The following is a 23484-nucleotide window of genomic DNA, read 5'->3' as shown; positions in this document are numbered from 1 at the left end:
TAAGTGGAAATGTCTTTTGTGTTTTACTAGGACTTCGGAAGCATGATGTATGCTTTTTAATTACCGTACGTCCCACAAAACCTTATGGTACCAAGTTTGACCGGAGGAGACCTTTTGTTGAGCAGGTTGGCCTGGTTTATGTCAGAGGCTGTGAGGTCCAGGGCATGCTGGACGATAAAGGGCGTGTCATTGAAGACGGTATGGTGATCTGCATGTTTGAAAGACTGTGTATATGTAATGATAAATGTCTTTGCCGTTTTTCCTTTTTGTGTCCTAGGTGATTTTTTTTAGTTGTTTTATATACTAAATCAACACAAAGAATTACATATAAAAGTGTGTAGGGTACGTACCACCCAGTTTTAGAAATAAATAATATGGTTTCTCAACTTCTGTTTTAGATATTGGACAGGATCTTTTGAAATTGCCAATATTTAAAATTCTTCCTTATATGATACTTTACAATATTGCTTTTAAAAACCTCTAAACACCTCTTATAGTTGTTCAGTGATATATTTTTCTCATTTTTCCTTTTTAAGTTTTACTGATTTGATTCATGAGAGCAGTGGTTCTCAAATGGAAACAGCACTACCCTGTGTTTCAAAATACATGGTGGCATGTCATATGACTGGGGTAAAGGAAGGGGATGGTGAGCTCTTGGTGTTTGATGGATGGGGGTCCGGGATGTTGAGTACCTTAGCAGAACCGTCTTCTAGAGGGGACTGTCCTGCCCAAGATGCCAGCATTACCCTATTTAGAAACGCAGTTTGATTTCTTAGACTTAACTGATTGTTTTTTGAAATTGTTTCTTTTGTTGTCCTGACATTTTTGATAATACTATTAAATTATAACTGCATCTATGTCCAAGTGCTTATTTTACAATTTGTTTATGAAACTTCTATCAGAACTTGAATCAGCTTCTACTACCTGTGATTTCAAGATTGAATCATTGCTAAAGGGCTGAAAACTAGGCTACTCTTATCACTAGAATAAAAGAAAAAGGAGAAGAGAATGGAGGACAGGTAGAATAAACATAAGGCCACGTCCTGGGACCAGAGTTGGAGGTCAAGGGCAAAAAGAAAGGAGAGAGGGCAAAGGGGCAAGAAAAAGCTTCTGAGCTTTCAGCCACTAGTATATGAAATTTCCTGTTATACTAGTGATGTTACACATGGAATATGGAAGGACAAAAAGAGTAATCAGCCGAGTACCTACTATATGTATGACAATAGGAGGAGCTATGAGTAACTGACACAAGTCAAGTTCTTTGACCTCTAAGGATCCTATTCTAGTTGAGGGCATACACAAATAATTGCAATTCATGGCATTGCACCATAAACGTCACGTGACTGTTCTGGGAAGAAATAGTGACAGTTTAGAAAAAGGAGAAAATATTTTCAGCTTGGATCTCAAAATGGATGAGTGGAAGGCATTCTAGTTGGGGGAATTGCTGGAGTTAAATCTGGACACTTTACTCATCATTTCTAGAAAAGGAGTTCTGCTAACTTACTATGATATTTGAAAAGTATATATTTCATTTAATAAACTTTAAAAAAATGTCTAGGACCTGAACCCAGACCCAATCTTAGAGGAGAATCAAGGACATTTAGAGTGTTTTTGGATCCAAACCAGTATCAACAAGATATGACCAATACAATACAAAATGGAGCAGAAGATGTGTATGAAACTTTCAATATAATAATGAGGAGAAAACCGAAGGAAAATAACTTTAAGGTAATCTGGGGGCTATAAACTAAAAGTAGTATTTCATAATTTGAATAACTTTTAAGACATAAATATGTAGATCCTACGTTAAAAAAGATTTGTTAAAATAACGATCACTGCTTGTGTTTAGATTTTAAACAAATCTCTTAAATTCTTAACATATAGATTAAATATAAAAACTTAAGTAAATTTATTTGCTAAATCTTACTTTGTCTTTTGATGAGTTTGGAAACTTAAAATATAAATTAATCCAGGTGTTATTTTAAAAATCAGCCTCCCTTCTTGCTTTTCGTATATTAGATACTCAGTTTATGCTTCAGTCTGAGATGAAGAAAACTGCTTGTTTGTTTACTGAGACTTCTTTCTTAAATCAAATGTAGGTGTATTTTCAAATTACTTTAGGAGTACAAATGTGGAACCTCAGGGTTCTAAATTACTGTGATATTTTGTATTTATACTTTCTTCATTAGTGGGAAAAGGGAAGTTTGGGGGCTAGAGAGTTTTACCTTTATAATAACTTTATGGAGAGAAAAGGAGTTTTAGTAAGGAAGAATTTGGAAGTATTATTTGAAACTATACTATAAAACTTAAACATTGAGCAGTTCTAGCATTTGATAACACTAGCTTTTGCACAAATGCCTTTCTTTTCTCTCTCCCCCAAAATAGTGCTTCTTATACATTATCACTTTATTACCATTTTTAAAAAAAGAAAATCTCATATACAAAGGAATTTATTTTCTATCTCACACTCCACATCCAATCCATCAATCTTACCTTACCACCTCCACTGATGCCATGTGCAAGACACCTTCATCTCTCACATGCCTGCTTCTCTTCTTGACTGCTCCTCCCCTTATATTATTCTCCACATAGTGACTGAATGTGAATTATACCTTGGTACCTCTGTTCACACTCTTTAGTGGTCTCCCATCACAGTAGAAAGTTGTTACCGTAATCCAAAAGTCCCATTATTATCTGTCCTCTGGCTGCCTCTCCAACACCATCTTCTAACACTTTTTCCTTATTCACTCCATGCCAGTCACACTGACCCTTTTGCTCCTCTTTAATAATGCAGGCTTCTGTACATGGTATTTCCGCTTACCTAGACAGTCTTCTCCCAGGTATCTACATGGTTTTTCCTTTCACTTTACATGGGCAGCTCTGTTTAATTTCTAAGAGGAAGCATTTTTTTAAGGGTTTGTTCTGTAATGGTCTATAATTATAGACCACATCAGGTCTGTAATGTGTAGACCTGATCAGATTTTCATCCTGCTCAACAGAAGTCAAGTGGTAAACTCGTCTATGACATTCTGTCTAAACGAACTACTAATGGATAAACTGTTCTTGCTGAGTTTGGTCTTTTGTTTAACTCAGTGTATGGTATCAGCTGAAAATATAGCTGTTGATTCAGTCTAGCCAAGCACCTGTCAGCAGAAAATAGCTTCTTGCCCTGAAACACTCAGGAATTCTGGTTAGTGCAGCCAGCTTGGCATTCCATTGAAGTGCAAATGTTTGAGATGTCTTCTTCACAAAATCCGTTTTTGTCCTCTTACTGACAGGCTGTGCTGGAGACTATTCGGAACCTGATGAATACTGATTGTGTGGTACCTGACTGGCTGCATGACATCATTTTAGGTTATGGGGATCCAAGTAGTGCACATTATTCCAAAATGCCCAATCAGATCGCCACCCTTGATTTCAATGATACATTTTTCTCCATTGAGCATTTAAAAACCAGCTTTCCTGGTCATAATGTTAAAGTAACTGTGGATGACCCAGCTCTACAGATACCCCCTTTCAGGTAAAGTCAAAACTGGATATACTCCTTTTAAGCTTTCTGTAGTCAGTCTGAGTTAGGCCATCAGGACTGTAGCTAAAGTAAGTTTTGAGTATCATATCTGGATTATGTTTGGGTAGTCTTTACCCTCACCATATAATCACTGGGATAAATTTATTTCTAATTCTTTGTGTAGTAGCTATTTTAAGACCACAGTAAAAGTAGCCTCATGTCTTACAAGGGTTCAGTAAATGCTTTTTGTCTGAAGAGTACTATATAAATGTAGCTGTAGCATTTGACTGAAGAAATATGTGCTAATTAATACACATAGCCATGTGATTTTGAACTTTCTTTTGTTTTAGGAAAAAATTCTCTTCTTTTCTTTTAACCCTGATTGCTTTTACAAATTTTAAATATTCATAATATAGTTATACTCAAAGTTAAAGGAGCTTTGGTTTAATTTGAGTAGAAAAAGAACAAAGTACCTGAAGCGCTGATTGCTTCATGAATTCTGTCATATGGATTAGTGGCGAAGCACTAAGTATACCTTGGTGGTAGCAGAGGACTTAATTACTTTCTTAGTTGCAAATTAGAATGTTTTTAATTAACTGTTATATATAAATATAATAATTCTGCATATTGAAAGCATGTATGCTTTATAACTCCCAAACCTAATCTTCCTCTGTACTTTCCTCATCTTGTTAATGGCAAAATCATCTTGAAATCTCAGCAGTGTTTTTTTTGTTTTTTTTTGTTTTTGCGATACGCGGGCCTCTCACCGTTGTGGCCTCTCCTGTTGCGGAGAACAGGCTCAGTGGCCATGGCTCACGGGCCCAGCCGCTCCGTGGCATGTTGGATCCTCCCAGACCGGGGCACGAACCCGTGTCCCCTGCATCGGCAGGCGGACTCTCAACCACTGCGCCACCAGGGAAGCCCAACACTTCAGTCTTTATAATGGCAATGTCTTTGCTCCCTCTGTCTCCTTGCTTAAACCCATTACATGCCTTACTGCTAGAGTCATTCCATTGTCTAACAGTTTAATTTTAGGGTATTCATTAACTTCCTCAGGTACCTATGGGAAGTTGCCTGCTGAGGTATCCCTGACACCAGGCTAAGAACTTCTGCCTTAAAGGCTTGATATTCCAGAGGTGTCAGAACAAGGCTCCTGCCTTTCTCTCTAGCCCTATTTTCTCCATTGTATCCTACACTTCAGCAGAACTGGCTACTTCTTTCTTCCTGGAATGTCTATTGAAATTCATTTTAGATGCCACCTTTCCCATAAAGCCTTTTCTGATTAAAGGAAGGACAGTGTGTAAGGCACTTTACAGTGCATGTGCCATAAGCATATAAATTTTCTTTTGTAAACATGCTAAGTGAAAGAAGCCAGACAGAAGAAAACAAATATTGTATGATTCCATTTCCATGAAATGTCCAGAATAGGACAGTATAAAGACAGACTGATTGCCAGAGGCTGGGTTTAGGTTGGAATACAGAGTGACTACTTAATTGCATGGGTTTTCCTTTGGACTGATTAAAGTATTCTGGCATTAGAGAGTAGTGATGACTATACAACATTGTATAAAACCCATTGTATTGAACCTTTAAAATGGTAAATTTTATATTATGTGAATATTACCCCAATTAAAAAAATAGTTAATTATTTCCCCTAAAAAAACAAAATAAATATATAAATAAATGTTTTTTCTTTGATTCTCCTTTAATCAGATGACTTTTTTCTTAATCTAAACACCCTTGGCTGCATTTTAATGCTTTTAAATATGCTTTTTTCAAAATTTATATGCAGATAGTAAGTTCCTTTAAACTATAAATGTTTCTTACTCATCTGATTATCCTCTATACAATGTCATGCACAAGATAGGTGCTTGGTAAACTGTTGTTAATTGTAAAAATGAACAAGGTTTTGGTCTTGTAGGATAACTTTTCCAGTAAGAAATGGAAAGGGGAAGAAAAGGAAAGATGCAGAGAAGGAAGATGAAGACACTGAAGAGGCAAAAACCTTAATTGTTGAACCTCATGTTATTCCTAATAGAGGTCCTTATCCTTACAACCAGCCCAAACGGTAATTTCACTATTTCTGCTAATTGTAATAATGAATAATAGTTTGCTATTTCAAGTGGATTAGTAATATTTAAAAATTTTTCTGATTTTAAAAATTATTTAGAAACTTCTGTTTCTGGACCCTGTTTACTTCTCTTCTGTTAGTTTTGGCCATTTGTAGTAATATTTTTGGCCATTCTGTAGTAATATTTCAAAAAGAAACATTTTCAGGTACTATGAGAAATAAATATTAACAGTCTACCTTAATGTGAGCACAAGGCTCTTACTTCATGACCATGTGTTGCATTTAGCAGCTACCCTTGTGCTTGTGTGCCATGACTAATAAAGTGGCATTGTATTTGGTGTTAGATTTGGAACTAGAATTTTGACACTCTTGTTAAGATCTGGGCTGGGCTAAACATATTGGAAAATAACTGTAGTCTTTTCTTTCCATAAAATTCATTCAGTTTTAATTGGTCTGTGGAGGGGCGGAGGTAAAGAGGGTCATTCAGAAGAGATTGGGCCAGTCATGTAGGATGTAAAGTTCTTGAGATCTGCTGTGCAACATTGTGCTTATAGTTAACAACACTGTACTGTACATTTAAAATTTGTTAAGAAGGTATATCTTATTGTATGTACTGTTTACTGCACACACACCCACAGAAAGGGCTGGATTGGGAGGAGGAAAAAATTGGGAAACAAGGGGCAAATATAGAGCAGATGTTCAGACCTCTGGTCATTGTTGTCTAAATTCTTACTAACGTCATCCATCTTTATTTTTAACGAACTTCTTATCAACTCTTATTTGAAGGAATACAATTCAGTTCACTCATACACAGATAGAGGCCATCCGTGCTGGAATGCAGCCTGGGCTAACTATGGTAAGAGAGTTACTGTTCTACAAGTTCTTAAATGGATTCAGACTAGAAGTGTCAGATTTTCAGCGTGTATTCTGTTTTAAGGCCAAAAACCCAACTGAATTAAGTGTTTATAAGTAATTGTGGCATCTTATGTGTATGGACGCTACTCATTTCAATGTTCATAAATAAAGTTTTGTTAGAACCTCACTGTGGCCATTCATTTATGTATTGCCTGTAGCCATTTTTGTGCCACAACAGCAGAGTTTAAATACTTGTGGCAGAGACTGTATGGGCCACAAAGAGTAAAATGTTTACTTGCTGGCCCTGTACAGAAAAAGTCTGTTGACAGTGCTTTAGAAATGTGTTTAATTTCCAAGTATTTGAAGGTTTCTACTGATTTCTGGTCTAAGTCCATTATGGTCAGAGAACATACTTTCTATGATTTCAATTTTTTTAAATTTATTAAGGTTTGTTTTATGGCCCAGGATATGATTTATTGGTGAATATTCTGTGTGCACTTGAAAAGAATGTGTGTTCTGTTGTCTTGGGTGGAGTGTCCTGTGTATGTCAATGAGATCCATTTGGTTGATGCTGTTATTCAGTACTTGTCTATCCCTGCTGGTATTCCACGTACTATTGCTGTTGCTGACTGAGAGAGGAGTATTGAAGTCTCCAACTATAATTTTGAATTTGTTTCTCCTTTCAGTTTTGTCCATTTTTGCTTCATGTATTTTAAAGCTTTATGGATATGTACATACACTTTCAGGGTTGTTGTGTCTTCTTGGTGAATTGACACTTTTGTCATGTATAATGTCTGTCTTTATCACTGGTAATTTTCTTTACTCTAAAGTTTACTTTGATATTAATATAGCCACCACAGCTTTCTTTTGATTAGTGTTTACATGATATATCTTTTCCCATCAGTTTACTTCTAACCTACCTATTATATTTGAAGTGAGTTCCTTGTAGACAGCATATAGTTGGTGCGTGGTTTTTTTTCTCCATTCTGACAAGTCTCTGCTTTTAATTGGTGTGTTCAGTCCATTTACATTTAATGTACTTATTAATGTGTTTGGGTTTAGGCCTACCATTTCATTATTTGTTTTGTGTTTGTTCCCTTTTTTGTGTGTTCCTGTTTCCCTTTTCCTGCCTTCTTCTGAGTTATTTGGATAGTTTTTAGTGTTTCATTTATATTTATCTATTTTGTTCTTTTATTATATCTCTTGTATAGGTTTTTCTTAATGGCTGCTCTAGAGAATTACAGTATACACACTTACTCTTTCACAGCCTACTTAGAATCAGTATTCTGTCTCTTAAATTGATTGGAGGATCCTTGCTTCTGTATAGGTCCCTTTACCTTCCCCTTTTATGTTGTAGTTGTCATATGTTTTACCTGTAAATACACTGAAAATACCATCAGGCAATATTAGAACTTTTTCTTGCAGACATCAAACATATTTTAAAGAACTCCAGAGGAGAAGAATAGTCTGTTATATTTACCATTTATCCTTTATTCCTGATATCTCAAGTATCCTCTGGTATCATTTCCTTTGAGGATTTCTTTTACCAGTTTTCTTTTTGTTGGGGTTTTTTTTGTCGGGGGGATACGCAGGCCTCTCACTGTTGTGGCTTCTCCCGTTGCGGAGCACGGGACACACAGGCTCCGGACGCACAGGCTCAGCAGCCATGGCTTATGGGCCCAGCCGCTCCGTGGCATGTAGGATCCTCCCAGACTGGGGCACGAACCCGTGTCTCCTGCATCGGCAGGCGGACTCTCAACCACTGCGCCACCAGTGAAGCCCACTTTGACCAGTTTTAAGAACAGATCAGCTAGCAATGAATTACCTTTATTTTCCTTCATATGAGAATGTCTCTAATTCATCTTCATTCTTTAAAGATATTTTCACTGGACAAAGAATATTGCATTGATAGTTTTCTCCTTTCAGCACTTTAAAAATGTTATTCCACTTCCTTTTGGCTTCCATGTTCTGATGAGACGTCCACAGTCATTTGAAACATCTTTTTGCTATATGTAATATATCATTTTTCTCTGGTTGCTATTAAGATTTTTTTCTCTGTCTTTAGATTCCAGCCATTTAATTATTATGTGTCTGGCCTTAGATTTCTTTGGGATTATTCTGTTTATGGTTAAATGAGCTTCTTGAATCTGCGATTTATGTCTTTTGCCAGATTTGGGAAATTTTCAGCCATTATTTCTTTAAATACTTTTTCTACACTGCATGCTTTTCCCCTTCTTTCTAGGATTAGAGAGATATGTTATACCTTTTAATATTGCCTCATAGATTCACAAGGCTGTGTGTATTATTTTTTTAATCTTTTTTTTTCTGCTTGTTGTTCAGGTTGGGTGATTTCTATTGATTTGTCTTCAAGTTCACTAACTCTGTCTTGTCCATTTTGCATTGAACTTACCCAGTGAATTTTTAAATTTACTTTATCTTTCAGTTTTAAAATCTCCATTTTCTAACTGTGTGATAACTTAGTAGTTTGCTATGTGTTCATCTGCTTTTTAGGTTGTGGGCCCACCAGGTACAGGAAAAACAGATGTGGCGGTCCAAATCATATCCAACATCTACCACAATTTCCCAGAGCAGAGGACTCTGATTGTTACTCATTCCAATCAGGTAAAAGAGAGAGTGTGTATGTGCGTGTGCATGCATGCACTCCATACATGCATGTATGAAGTGGACATGCATGTATGGAGTGGGAGATGCATGAAAGCACAATGGAGATTTCTGCTTATATGATAACCTGATTATAGGCTCACAGAGTACCAGGAAAGGCTGATGAGCATAATGTTTGTTATTGAGTTAATCTTGGATCATCTCTGGTCATGACTAGACCATATTGAGAAAAATATAAAAACAATCTTTTATTTCGAATAGAGGCAGTCCAAATGTGGAAAAGCTGAGAAGAATATTTGGATATGTGGTAATTGCCTTTTTCTCCTATCATCCATGCTAAGCTAGACCTTTTACTTTGAGATCAAAAGCATTACCCCTTACTAGTAGTATTTTTCTACTAGTAGAATGGATATTCCTAAAAGACTAAATCCAGATCACATTAATACTGGATTAAATTTTAAATCCTTATAAAATATGCATACGAATATGTATATTACATGGAAGGACAATTTTAGGTTGCAGGTCCAATACATAAGGCATTTATAAATAGCTAAAACAAGGAAAACAAACTCCTTTCTTGTAAATAATGGATGAAAAATGGTCTTTACATCTGTATGTGTGCTGAGGTAATTATTCTGAAGCTGTCACTACCATAGACATGAAAAAGAACAGGTGATATTAACTCTAATGTAAAATGTGACAGGGAGCTAGCTCTCAGAACATTCTGAAACATGTTATGAAACTCACATGGTAGTCTAAATCTCCAAAGGTACCTGTTTTCTCTGAATACGTATTAACAATAGTGATTTCAGTTGACCAATTCTTTAAAAAAGTTGGTCTACAGAGAAACACTGAGTTTTTAGAATGCTAAATGTTATTTACGGTTATTCATCAACTTAATCTCAGGATTTTAAAGTTAGTACTATCCAATTCATTCACTTATGTTTTTATTTCTTTAAAGTTTATAAGTAACTGGCCTGGTGTACTAAAATTGTGCACAAGAGAGGGTTAAGACTTTATCTTGATAAAAGAAACAAACTGTGTAAAGACTTTTTTCTTCTATTTAATAAAATTCAGTCTATAATAATGTTACCTATTTACAGATACTTAGAATGAATAAGGAATTATTCAGTGTTGTTTTAACATAATATTTTTTAGTAAATTTTGTCATAACTTGATAATGACTTTCTATAGTATCCTCTACTTATGACTGTCTTGTGTAGCACAATTATAGAGAAGGTTATTTTGCAAAAATAGCCAAAGATTTCTTTGCTCCTTTGATAATCAGACCATCCTCTTAAATGCAAGTTGTTGATATTTCACAACTGTTTTGTTTACCAGATCTTGGTTCCCATCTATAATTCTAGCAGTTCTCCAACATCACTTTAATTCACGATGAAATCTTGCAGTTTTTTCTGAGATTGCAATGTGCTAGTATTTTTTGTCCCCTAAATCTATGTGGTTCGTGAGTTTGGATAGGAAAGGTTTGGACAGTGAGGAATGCCATGTGGTCTGATCTATTGCATCTCAAGTTTTAGATGAAAAATATCAAGAGTTTAGATAGCGTGAATTTTTTTCCTGAAGATTTATGTTTATCTCATCAGTTTCTGAGCTCTAATTGCTAGAATTTTGATAGCAAAGGATATCTGTATACCTTACGTAGCCTGGATGTTTACAAGACTGGATGCTGACCTCATGGGCGGGGTTAAACTAGTGGTAAATTGGGAGAAATATTTGAGTGGGGGCTAATTTTTAAATGTCATTTTATTAGCATATCTTTCCATGCAATGAAACTTTTGCCTTTCTGCAAAACCTTATAACTGCAGATGTTCAGATAGTAAATACTAGGATTTCAGGGACCCCCAAATACGAACATTTCATAGGTAAATGGCTTTCATCAGAACAGTTTGCAATGAGTGCTCTGCTTCTTATTGTATAGAGAGCTAATTTAGACTTTCAGTCTAAGATTTGAATGTTGCACTTTACCTTTCCTCTCTGTGATCCTTTTGAAGTATTCTACCCACACATCTAAGAGGACTTCTCCAACCACAAAAACTTTTCAGTTTTCTGCAACTCATGGAATTTCTATTAAATAAAATGAAACTTAATGTGATTGTTAATTATTTTACTAATTTTTACTACTTGAGAAAAATATATACTGAGCCGAAGCCTTCTCTTTTCATAAATTATCAGAGATGTAATGGATAGATGGTTTTTATGATTTCCAGTTACTAATTTGACCAAGTATACATATGTAGCAATATCAGAAATCAATAAAAATACTGTTTTGTTTAAATTATAAATGGCCTTAATATAAGATGTTTCCTTCTGTGTTTTTACTTTGATTCTTATCTGACTGGGCAATGCTCATTCGTTTCTATCCTTCTGATTGTTAGTTTTTGTTACTTTTAAAGGAGCCTACTGATTCTATAAAATTCTCCATCATTCTTTTTTTTTTAATTTTTTATTCTCCAGGCCCTGAACCAGTTGTTTGAGAAAATCATGGCTTTAGACATTGACGAGCGTCACCTCCTGCGTCTTGGTCATGGAGAAGAAGAGCTGGAGACGGAGAAAGATTTCAGCAGGTTAGCAAATGGGGATTAGTTTTGAAATGGTATACAAAGAATTTTTAACCTTCTCTTTTTCTTTAATAAAGAACAGGAAAAGAGAGCAGTGAATACTCCAACTGAATTCTGAAGGGTTCTAGTGTAACCTACTTAGGCTATCCTAATTGAACCTAAAGTCTGTTCAGGATTTCCCTCTGCTCCAGTTCTGCATGTTTATGCCATTTTTTTCCTCATACAGTTATTTCAGTGAAGAGAGTTATCTTTTCATCTTGTTTAAATTGCATATATCCGTTTGCTCTCTATTTATTGAAGTAATTTTTAATGTTGCCAAGCCCAAACTGTACAACGTTTACGCAATTCCTGTTCACATTTCATCTGCACATTTAATTTGCATATATTTTAGGCACCAATTAACTGGATTCATTTAATGAAATGCAGTTGGAGATTAATGATAGTATAAGCTTTGGGGTTGTAAATATTAATTCAGGAACTTATTCTCAGTTTAGCTGGACTTCATGCTTAATATTACATATTGTAAGGTGACTAAAACTTTAGAAGTCAAATTTCTTTTGCTGTTAGTATTTTGGGTTTTTCCTTTAAAGTTGCTTTATGATAGCTCATCTCATTTATATTTAAATTCATTTTTAAAGCATAGTTTCAGTCAATAAGCATAATTAACAGCTTGTACATAATAAATACAGCCTTTGACTATTGAACATTACTTTTGACTAAATCGATTATAGACATCAAAAGAGCTAAAAGAGTGTTAACTTATTATGTTGCATTTATTTTGAGTTCTTGTATTAAAGAGATCACACAACAGTTTTTCTTTTTAACTTCTTTATAGGAGTATAATTGCTTTACAGTGTTGTGTTAGTTTCTGCTGTATAACAAAGTGAATCAGCTAAATGTATACATATATCCCCATATGCCCTCCCTCTTGCGTCTCCCTCCCACCCTCCCTATCTCACCCCTCTAGGTGGTCACAAAGCACCCAGCTGATCTTCCTGTGCTAGGCAGCTGCTTCCCACTAGCTATCTGTTTTACATTTGGTAGTGTATATATGTCAATGCTACTCTTTCACTTCATCCCAGCTTACCCTTACCCCTCCCCGTGTCCTCAAGTCCATTCTCTACATCTGCATCTTTATTCCTGTCCTGCCCCTAGGTTCATTAGAACCATTTTTCTTATTTTTTTAGATTGCATATATATGTGTGTTAGCATATGGTATTTGTTTTTCTCTTTCTGACTTCACTGTATGACAGGCTCGGTCCATCCCCCTCACTACAAGTAACTCAATTTCGTTTCTTTTTATGGCGGAGTAATATTCCATTATATATATCTGGCACATCTTCTTTATCCATTCATCTGTCGATGGACACTTAGGTTGCTTCCATGTCCTGGCTATTGTAAATAAGGCTGCAGTGAACATTGTGGTACTTGTCTCTTTTTGAATTATGGTTTTCTCAGGATATATGCCCAATAGTGAGATTGCTAGGTCATATGCCAGTTCTATTTTTAGTTTTTTAGGGAACCTCCCTACTGTTCTCCATAGTGGCTGTATCAATTTACATTCCCACGAACAGTGCAAGAGGGTTCCCTTTTCTTCACACTCTCTCCAGCATTTACTGTTTCTAGTTTTTTTGATGATGGCCATTCTGACTGGTGTGAGATGATAACTCATTGTGATGTTGATTTGCATTTCTCTAATGATTAGTGATGTTGAGCATCCTTTCATGTGTTTGTTGGCAATCTGTGTATCTTCTTGGGAGAAATGTCTATTTAGATCTTCTGCCTATTTTTGCATTGGGTTGTTTGTTTTCTTGATATTGAGCTGCATGAGCTCTTTGTAAAGTTTGGAGATTAATCCTTTGTCAGTTGCTTCATTTGCAAATATTTTCACCTATTCTGAGGGTTTTCTTTTTGTCTTGCTTATGGTTTCCTTTGCTGTGCAAAAGCTTTGAGGTTTCATTAGGTCCCATTTGTTTATTTTTGTTTTTATTTCCATTTCTCTAGGAGGCGGGTCAAAAAGGGTCTTGCTATGATTTATGTCATAGAGTGTTCTGCCTATGTTTTCCTCTAAGAGTTTTATAGTGTCTGGCCTTACATGTAGGTCTTTAATTCATTTTGAGTTTATTTTTGTATATGGTGTTACGAATTGTTCTAATTTCATGCTTTCACACGTAGCTGTCCAGTTTTCCCACCACCACTATTGAAGAGGTTGTCTTTTCTCCATTGTATATTCTTGCCTCCTTTATCAAAGATAAGGTGACCATATGTGTGCGAGTTTGTCTCTGGGCTTTCTATCCTGTTCCATTGATCTATATTTCTGTTTTTGTGCCAGTACCATACTGTCTTGATTACTGTAGCTTTGTAGTATAGTCTGAAGTCAGGGAGCCTGATTCCTCCAGCTCCGTTTTTCTTTCTCAAGATTGCTTTGGCTATGCAGGGTCTTTTGTGTTTCCATACAAATTGTGAAATTTTTTGTTCTAGTTCTGTGAAAAATGCCATTGGTAGTTTGCTAGTGATTGCATTGAATCTGTAGATTGCTTTGAGTAGTATAGTCATTTGCACAGTGTTGATTCTTCCAACACAAGAACATGATATATCTCTCCATCTGTTTGTATCATCTTTAATTTCTCTCATCAGTGTCTTATAGTTTTCTGCATGCAGGTCTTTTGTCTCCTTAGGTTGGTTTATTCCTAGGTATTTTATTCTTTTTGTTGCAATGGTAAATGGTATTGTTTCCTTAATTTCTCTTTCAGATTATTCATCATTAGTGTGTAAGAATGCAAGAGATTTCTGTGCATTAATTTTGTATCCTGCTACTGTACCAAATTCATTGATTAGCTCTAGTAGTTTTCTGGTAGCATCTTTACGATTCTCTATGTATAGTATCATGTCACCTGCAAACAGTGACAGTTTTACTTCTTCTTTTCCAATTTGGATTCCTTTTATTTCTTTTTCTTCTCTGATTTCTATGGCTAAAACTTACAAAACTATGTTAAATAATAGTGGTGAGAGTGGGCAACCTTGTCTTGGTCCTGATCTTAGTGGAAATGGTTTCAGTTTTTCACCATTGAGAATGATGTTGGCTGTGGGTTTGTCATATATGGACTTTATTATGTTGAGGTAGGTTCCCTCTCTGCCTCCTTTCTGGAGAGTTTTTATCATAAATGGGTGTTGAATTTTGTCAAAAGCCTTTTCTGCATCTACTGAGATTATCATATGGTTTTTATCCTTCAATTTGTTAATATGGTGTATCACATTGATTGATTTGTGTATATTGAAGAATCCTTGCATTCCTGGGGTAAACCCCACTTGATCATGCTGTATGATCCTTTTACTGTGCTTTTGGATTCTGTTTGCTAGTATTTTGTTGAGGACTTTTGCATCTATGTTCATCAATGATACTGGCCTGTAGTTTTCTTTTTTTGTGAAATCTTTGTCTGGATTTGGTATCAGGGTGATGGTGGCCTCATAGAATGACATTTGGAGTGTTCCTCCCTCTGGTATATTTTGGAAGATTTTGAGAAGGATAGTTGTTAGCTGTTCTCTAAATGTTTGATAGAATTCGCCTGTGAAACCATCTGATCCTGGGCTTTTGTTTGTTGGAAGATTTTTAATCAGAATTTCAATTTCAGTGCTTGTGATTGGTCTGTTTATATTTTCTATTTCTTCCTGGTTCAGTCTCAGAAGGTTGTGCTTTTCTAAGAATTTGTCCATTTCTTCCAGGTTGTCCATTTTACTGGCATATAGTGGCTTGTAGTAATCTCTCATGATCCTTTATGTTTCTGCAGTATCACTTGTTGCTTCTCCTTTTTCATTTCTAATTCTGTTGATTTGACTCTTCTCCCTTTTTTTCTTGATGAGTCTGGCTAATGGTTTATTAATTTTTTTTATCTTCCCAAAGAACCAGCTTTTAGTTTTATTGATCTTTGCTATTGTTTCCTTCATTTCTTTTTCATTTACTTCTGATCTGATCTTTATGATTTCTTTCATTCTGCTAACTTTGGGGGGTTTTTGTTCTTTCTCTAATTGCTTTAGGTGTAAGTTTAGGTTGTTTATTTGAGATGTTTCTTGTTTCTTGAGGTAGGATTGTATTGCTATAAACATCCCTCTTAGAACTGCTTTAGCTGCATCCCATAGGCTTTGGGTCGTCATGTTTTCATTGTCATTTGTTTCTAGTTATTTTTTGCTTTCCACTTTATTTTCTTCAGTGATCTCTTGGTTATTTAGTAGTGTATTGTTTAGCCTCTATGTGTTTGTAGTTTTTACAGTTTTTTTCGTGTAATTGATATCTGGTCTCATAGCATTGTGGTCGGAAAAGATACTTGAAACGATTTCAGTTTTCTTAAATTTACCAAGGCTTGATTTGTGACGCAAGATATGGTCTATTCTGGAGAATGTTCCATAAACACTTGAGAAGAAAGTGTATTCTGTTGTTTTTGGATGGAATGTCCTATGAATATCAATTAAGTCCATCTTGTTTAATATGTCCTTTAAACCTTGTGTTTCCCTATTTATTTTCATTTTGGATGATCTGTGCACTGGTGAAAGTGGGGTGTTAAAGTCCTCTACTTTTATTGTGTTAGTGTCAATTTCCCCTTTAATGGCTGTAAGCATTTGCCTTATGTATTGAGGAGCTCCTATGTTGGGTGCATAAATATTTACAATTGTTATCTTCTTGGATTGATCCCTTGATCATTATGTCGTGTCCTTCTTTGTCTCTTGTAATAGTCTTTAAAGTCTATATTTTCTGATACAAGAATTGCTACTCCAGCTTTCTTTTGATTTCCATTTGCATGGAATATCTTTTTCCATCCCCTCACTTTCAGTCTGTTTGTGTCCCTACGTCTGAAGTGGGTCTCTTGTAGACAGCATATATACGGGTCTTGTTTTTGTATCCATTCAGCCAGTCTGTGTCTTTTGATTAGAGCATTTAATCCATTTACATTTAAGGTAATTATTGATATGTATGTTCCTATTACCATTTTCTTAATTGTTTTGGGTTTGTTTTTGTAGGTCTTTTCCTTCTCTTGTGTTTCCTGCCTAGAGAAGTTCCTTTAGTGTTTGTTGTAAGGCTAGTTTGGCAGTGCCGAATTCTCTTGGCTTTTGCTTGTCTGTAAAGGTTTTAATTTCTCCATTGAATCTGAATGAGATCCTTGCTGGGTAGAGTAATCTTGGTTGTAGGTTTTCCCTTTCATCACTTTGAACATGTCCTGCCAGTCCCTTCTGGCTTGCAGAGTTTCTGCTGAAAGATCAGCTGTTAACCTTTATGGGGATTCCCTTGTATGTTATTTGTTGCTTTTCCCTTGCTGCTTTTAATAATTTTTTCTTTGTATTTATTTTTTGATAGTTTGATTAATATGTGTCTTGGCATGTTTCCCCTGGGATTTATCCTGTATGGGACTCTCTATGCTTCCTGGACTTGATTGACTATTTCCTTTCCCATGTTAGGGAAATTTTCAACTACAATCTCTTCAAATATTTTCTCAGGCCCTTTCTTTTCATCTTCTTCTTCTGGGACACATATAATTCTAATGTTGTTGCTTTTAATGTTGTCCCAGAGGTCTCTGAGACTGTCCTCAATTCTTTTCATTCTTTCTTCTTTATTCTGCTCTATGGTAGTTATTTCCATTATTTTATCTTCCAGGTCACTTATCCCTTCTTCTGCCTGTTATTCTGCTATGGGGTCCTTCTAGAGAATTTTAAATTTTATTTATTGTGCTGTTCATTATTGTTTGTTTGCTCTTTAGTTTTTCTAGGTGCTTGTTAAACGTTTCTTGTATTTTCTCCATCCTGTTTCCAAGATTTGGGATCATCTTTACTGTCATTACTCTGAATTATTTTTCAGGTAGACTGCCTATTACCACTTCATTTATTTGGTCTGATGGGTTTTTACCTTGCTCCTGCATCTGCTGCATATTTCTCTGTTTTCTCATTCTGTTTATCTTACTGCGTTTGGGGTCTCCTTTTCGCAGGCTGCAGGTTCATAGTTCCTGTTGTTTTGGTGTCTACCCCTAGTGGCTGAGGTTGGTTCAGTGGCTTGTGGAGGAGTCTGGTGCCTATGGTCTGGTGGGTGGCGCTGGATTTTGTCTTTCTGGAGGGCAGGGCTGTGTCCATTTGTTGTGTTTTGGGGTCTCTGTGAACTTAGTATGATTTTAGGCAGCCTTTCTGCTAATGGGTGGGGTTGTGTTCCTGTCTTGCTAGTTGTCTGGTATGGGGCATCCAGCACTGGAGTTAGCTGGCTGTTGGGTGGAGCTCAGTCTTAGCATTGAGATGGAGATCTGTGGGAGAACTCTTGCCGATTGATATCACATGGGGCTGGGAGGCCTCTGGTGGTCCAATGTCCTGATCTCGGCTCTCCCACCTCAGAGGCTCAGGCCTGACACCAGGCTGGAGCACCAAGACCCTGTCAGCCGCATGGCTCAGAATAAAAGGGAGAAAAAAAGAAAGAAAGAAGGAAAGAAAAAAATATATATATATATTTTTTAAGTTATTAAAATAAAGAAAATAATAAAAATAAAAAAGAGAGCAACCAAACCAGGAAACAAATCCACTAATGATAACAAACACTAAACTAAGATAAACATAAAAATCAGAAACAAATCAGTCGCAGACAGCAAACCCCAAGTCTACAGTTGCTCCCAAAGTCCACCACCACAATTTTGGGATGATTCGTTGTCTATTCAGGTATTCCGGAGAGGCAGGGTACATCAAGTTGATTGTGGGGATTTAATCTGCTGCTCCTGAGGCTTCACAGAGAAGTTTCCCTTTCTCTTTGTTTGCACAGCTCTTGGGGTTCAGCTTTAATTTTGGCCCACCTCCGCATGTAGGTTGCCCTCTGGCATCTGTTCACCGCCCAGACAGGAGGGGGTTAAAGCAGTGGCTGATTAGGGGGCTCTTGCTTATTCAGGCTGGGGGGAGGGAGAGGTGTGCTAGTTACAATTGGAATATGGGGTGAGCCTGAGGCGGCAGAGGCTGGCGTGATGTTGCAACAGCCTGGGTGCGCCATGTGGTCTCCCAGGGAAGTTGTCCCTGGATCACGGGACCCTGGCAGTGGTGGGCTGCACAGGCTCCCAGGGGTTGGGAAGGGGAGGCGGGTGTGGACAGTGACCTGTGTTTGCACACAGGCTTCTTGGTGGCTGCAGGAGCAGCCTTAGCATCTCATGCCCGTCTCTGGGGTCCGCGCTGTTAGCCACGACTCGCACCCGTTTCTGGAGCTCGTTTAGGTGGTGCTCTGAATCCCCTCTTCTCTCGCACCACGAAACAGTGGCCTCTTGCCTTTTTTTTCTGTACGCGGGCCTCTCACTGTTGCGGCCCCTCCCGTTGCGGAGCACAGGCTCCGCACATGCAGGCCCAGTGGCCATGGCTCACAGGCCCAGCCGCTCTGCAGCATGTGGGGTCCTCCCGGACCGGGGCACGAACCCGTATCCCCTGCATCAGCAGGCAGACTACCTCTTGCCATTTAGGCAGCTCCAGACTTTTTCCCGGACTCCCTCCCGGCTGTGGTGCACTAGCCCCCTTCAGGCTATGTTCACGTAGCCAACCCCAGTCGTCTCCCTGGGATCCGACTGAAGCGCGAGCCTCAGCTCCCAGCCCCCACCTGCCTCGGTAGGTGAGCAGACAAGCCTCTATGGCTGGTGAGTGCCGGTCGGCCCTGATCCTCTGTGCGGGAATCTCTCCGCTTTGCCCTCCGCACCCCTGTTGCTGCGCTCTCCTCCGCGGCTCCGAAGCTCCCCCCTCCACCACCCGCAGTCTCCGCCCGCGAAGGGGCTTCTAGTGTGTGGAAACTTTTCCTCCTCCACAGTTCCCTCCCACTGGTGCAGGTCCCGTCCCTATTCTTTTGTCTCTGTTTTTCCTTTTTTCTTTTGCCCTACCCAGGTATGTGGGGAGTTTATTGCCTTTTGGGAGATCTGAGGTCTTCTGCCAGCGTTCACCTGTTCTGTAGGAGTTGTTCCACATGTAGATGTAATTTTGATGTATTTGTGGGGAGGAAGGTGATCTCCATGTCTTACTCCTCTGCCATCTTGAAGGTCCCCCTCCCAAAATATTTTAGCTTCTGAAAAGTCAGAGGGCAAGATCAACACATTAATTTATTTAGGGCTGTAGATTCTTAATTTTGGATCAGCTTGTAATGCTTCCCTGAGTTCTTCCCATGGGTATTTCTTATTATTAAACCTAACTTACACAAGTGGGCTCAACTCTAAAATCTACCAATCCATAATTCATTGAATGTATGGGTGCTCATGGTATGCTAAATAGTGTAATTATAAGTGTGGTACAGTTCAATTCCTGGTATTTAAAGATATTATAATAGAAAAGCAGCAGAATTTTAAAAATGATTTCAGGTGCTACTATGTTTCTCAGGAAAAACATACTTTTTGCTTTCTGATAGGAAAGTCAAGCTCCAGATCTTGTTAATAATGTGTGTGCTTGTTTGTTCATTTATTTCATATTTCTCTCTTTGTCATAATTAAAAAGAAAAATAGTGACTGTTTCACAATAAAATTAATATCACTTTCCCTAAACAAAAATTTTTGTATCTAGTAAGATAGCGGAGAGGGAGTGATCACTCATAATGCTACTTCTCCCAAACAAGTTTTTATTAGTCTCTTTTTTAGTAATCATCTGTAACTATGCTATTATTTATAATTGTGTACAGGCATACCGCAGAGACTTTGCAGATTCAGTTCCAGACCATCATAATCAAGTGCATACCACAATAAAGCGAGTCACATGGATTTTTTGGCTTCCCAGTGCATATAAAAGTATTGTTTACACTATACTATAGTCTACTAAGCATGCAATAGCATTATGTCTAAAAAAACAATGTACATGCCTTAGTTAAAAAATACTTTAGGGCTTCCCTGGTGGCGCAGTGGTTGAGAGTCTGCCTGCCGATGTAGGGGACACGGGTTCGTGCCCCGGTCCGGGAGGATCCCACGTGCCGGGGAGCGGCTGGTCCCGTGAGCCATGGCCGCTGGGCCTGCGCGTCCGGAGCCTGTGCTCCGCAACGGGAGAGGCCACAACGGTGAGAGGCCCGCGTACAGCAAAAAAAAAAAAAAAAAATACTTTATTACTAAAAAATGCTAGGCATCATCTGAGCCTTCAACAGGCTGTAATCTTTGCTGGTGAGGGTCTTGCCTCAACGTTGATAGCTGCTGACTGATCAGGGTGGTGGTTGCTGAAGGTAGGCGGCGGGGGGGGGCTATGGCAGCTTACTAAAATGAGACAGCAATGAAGTTTGCCATGTGGATTCAATCTTGATTTCTCTGTAGCAGGCAATGCTGCTTGGTAGTATTTTACCCACGATAGAACTTCTTTCAAAATTAGAGTCAATCCTACCAAACTCTGCTGCTACTTTGTCAACTAAATTTATGTAATATTCTAAATCCTTTGTGGTTATTTCAACAGTCTTCATGTCACCTTCACCAGGAGTCGATTCCATCTCAAGAAACTTCTTTCTTTGCTCTCCCATAAGAGGCAACTCCTTATCTGTTAAAGTGTTATCTTGAGATTGAGGTAATTCAGTCCCATCTTCTGGTTCTCTTGCTACTGCTACCACAACTACAGTTTTTTTTCCTCCACTGAAGTGTTAATCCCATGAAAGTCATCCAGGAGGGTTAGGATCGACTTCTTCCAAACTCCTGTTAATTTTGATATTTTGACCTCTTCCAGTGAATCACGAATGACCTTAATGGCATCTAAAATGGTGAATCTTTTCCAGAAGGTTTTCACTTTACTTTGCCCAGAACCATCAGAGGAATCACTGTCTATGACAGCTATAGTCTTACAAAATGTATTTCTTAAATAATAAGACTTGAAAGTCGAATGACTCCTTGATGCATGGGCTGCAGAACAGATGTTGTGTTAGCAGGCCTGAAAACAACATGAATCTCATTGTACATCTCCTTCAGAGTTCTTGGGTACCAGGTGCATTGTTGATGAGCAGTAATATTTTGAAAGGAATCTTTTTCCTGAGCAGGAGGTGCAAACAGTGGGCTTAAAATATTCAGTAAACCATGTTGTAAACAGATGTGCTGTCATCCAGGCTTTGTTCCATTAACAGAGCGCAAGCAGAGTAGACTTAGCATAAGTCTTAAGGGCCCTAGGATTTCTGGAATGGTGAATGAGCATTGGCTTCAACTTAGAGTCACCAGCAGCATTAGCCCCTAACAAGAGAGTCAGCCTGTCCTTTGAACCTTTGAAGATGGGCACTGACTTCTCCTCTCTAGCTATGGAAGTCCTAAATGGCATCTTCTTCCAATAGAAAGCTGTATTTTTTCCACACTGAAAATCTGTTGTTTAGTGTAGCCACCTTCGTTATCACAGCTAGATCTTTTGTATAACTTGCTGCAGCATCTACATCAGCACTTGCTGCTTCACGCTGCACTTTTACGTTTTGGAGGCAGCTTCTTTCCTAAAACCTCATGAACCAGCCTTGGCTAGATTCAAACCCTTCTGCTGCTGCTCCCTCACCTATCTCAACCTTACTAGAATTAAAGATAGTGAGTTATGGCCTTGCTTTGTCTGGATTAGGCTTTGGCTTAAGAGAATGTTGTGGCTAGTTTGATCTTCTGTCCAAACCACTAAAGCTTTTTTCATATCAACAATAAGGCTGTTTTACTTTCTTATCATTCGTGTGTTCACTGGAGTAGCACTTTTTAAAATTTTTTATTTATTTATTTATTTTTAGCTGTGTTGGGTCTTTGTTGCTGCGCGTGGGCTTTCTCTAGTTGCGATGAGCGGGGGCTACTCTTCATTGTGGTGCGTGGGCTTCTCATTGTGGTGGCTTCTCTTATTGTGTAGCATGGGCTCTAGGTGCACGGGCTTCAGTAGTTGTGGCACACGGGCTCAGTAGTTGTGGCTCATGGGCCCTAGAGCACAGGCTCAGTAGTTGTAGTGCACAGGTTTGGTTGCTCCACGGCATGTGGGATCTTCCCGGACCAGGGATCAAACGTACGTCCCTTGCATTGGCAGGCGGAGTTTTAACCACTGCGCTACCAGGGAGGTCCCTGGAATAGCACTTTTAATTCCCTTCAAGAACTTTTCCTGTGCGTTCACAACTTCATTAACTGTTGGTGCAAGAGACCTAGCTTTTGGCCTGTCTCAGCTTTCAACATGCCTTCCTCCCTATCCTTAATCATTTCTAGCTTTTGATTTGAAGTGAGACATGCAACTGAACACTGAGAGGCCATTGTAGGGTTATTAATGGGCCTTAACTTCAATATTGTTGTGTCTCAGGGAATAAGGAGGCCTGAGGAGAGGGAGAAAGACAGGGGAATGGCCAATTGATGGAGCACATCAGAACACACACAACATTTATCGGTTAAGTTTACCGTCTTGCATGGTCATGGTTTGTGGCACCCCAAAACAATGACAATAGTAATATCAAAGATTACATATCACAGATAGCAAATGTAATAATAATGAAAATGTTTGAAATAGTTCAAGAATTTCCAAAATGTGACACAGAGACATGAAGTTAGCAAATGCTGTTGGAAAAAACAGCACTGAAAGACTTGCTCAATGCAGGGTTACCACAAACCTTCAATTTGTAAAAAATGCAGTATCTGCAAAGTGCAATAAAGTGAAGCACAGTAAAATGAGGTGTTCCTGTACTTGCTTTTTAAAATTAATTAGTAGATTTTTTTTAGTACAGTTTTGGATTTACAGAATAATTGAGCAAATATTACATAGAATTCCATTGTATGTTGCTTCTTTTTTTTTTTTTTTAATTAGTGTTAAAGGATTGAAGGAGGCACTTTTTATGGTGGAAAGAGTATACATAGGCTTTGGGATCCAATTCTGGTTCCACTTTTTTTTCTTAACTACCTATCTCTGGGCCGGGTACT

At 38.0% G+C, this 23484-nt stretch overlaps 1 protein-coding gene across 1 annotated transcript in view; it reads left to right on the top strand.

The window, feature by feature from the left end:
- The window catches only part of AQR (aquarius intron-binding spliceosomal factor), a 100449-nt gene that overhangs the window by 49092 nt on the left and 27873 nt on the right, over positions 1-23484 (top strand). Inside the window, exons 18-24 of the mRNA XM_065870888.1 lie at positions 31-198; positions 1559-1728; positions 3279-3520; positions 5430-5576; positions 6366-6435; positions 8946-9056; positions 11532-11641. Coding sequence (XP_065726960.1) covers positions 31-198; positions 1559-1728; positions 3279-3520; positions 5430-5576; positions 6366-6435; positions 8946-9056; positions 11532-11641 — 1018 coding nt within the window. The remainder of the gene's footprint in view (positions 1-30; positions 199-1558; positions 1729-3278; positions 3521-5429; positions 5577-6365; positions 6436-8945; positions 9057-11531; positions 11642-23484) is intronic.

Source organism: Phocoena phocoena, chromosome 2 (assembly GCF_963924675.1).
Source record: "Phocoena phocoena chromosome 2, mPhoPho1.1, whole genome shotgun sequence".
Lineage (NCBI taxonomy): Eukaryota > Metazoa > Chordata > Mammalia > Artiodactyla > Phocoenidae > Phocoena > Phocoena phocoena.
The sequence above is the reverse complement of the archived record's forward strand: the minus strand, read 5'-3'. Positions and strand labels throughout refer to the sequence as shown.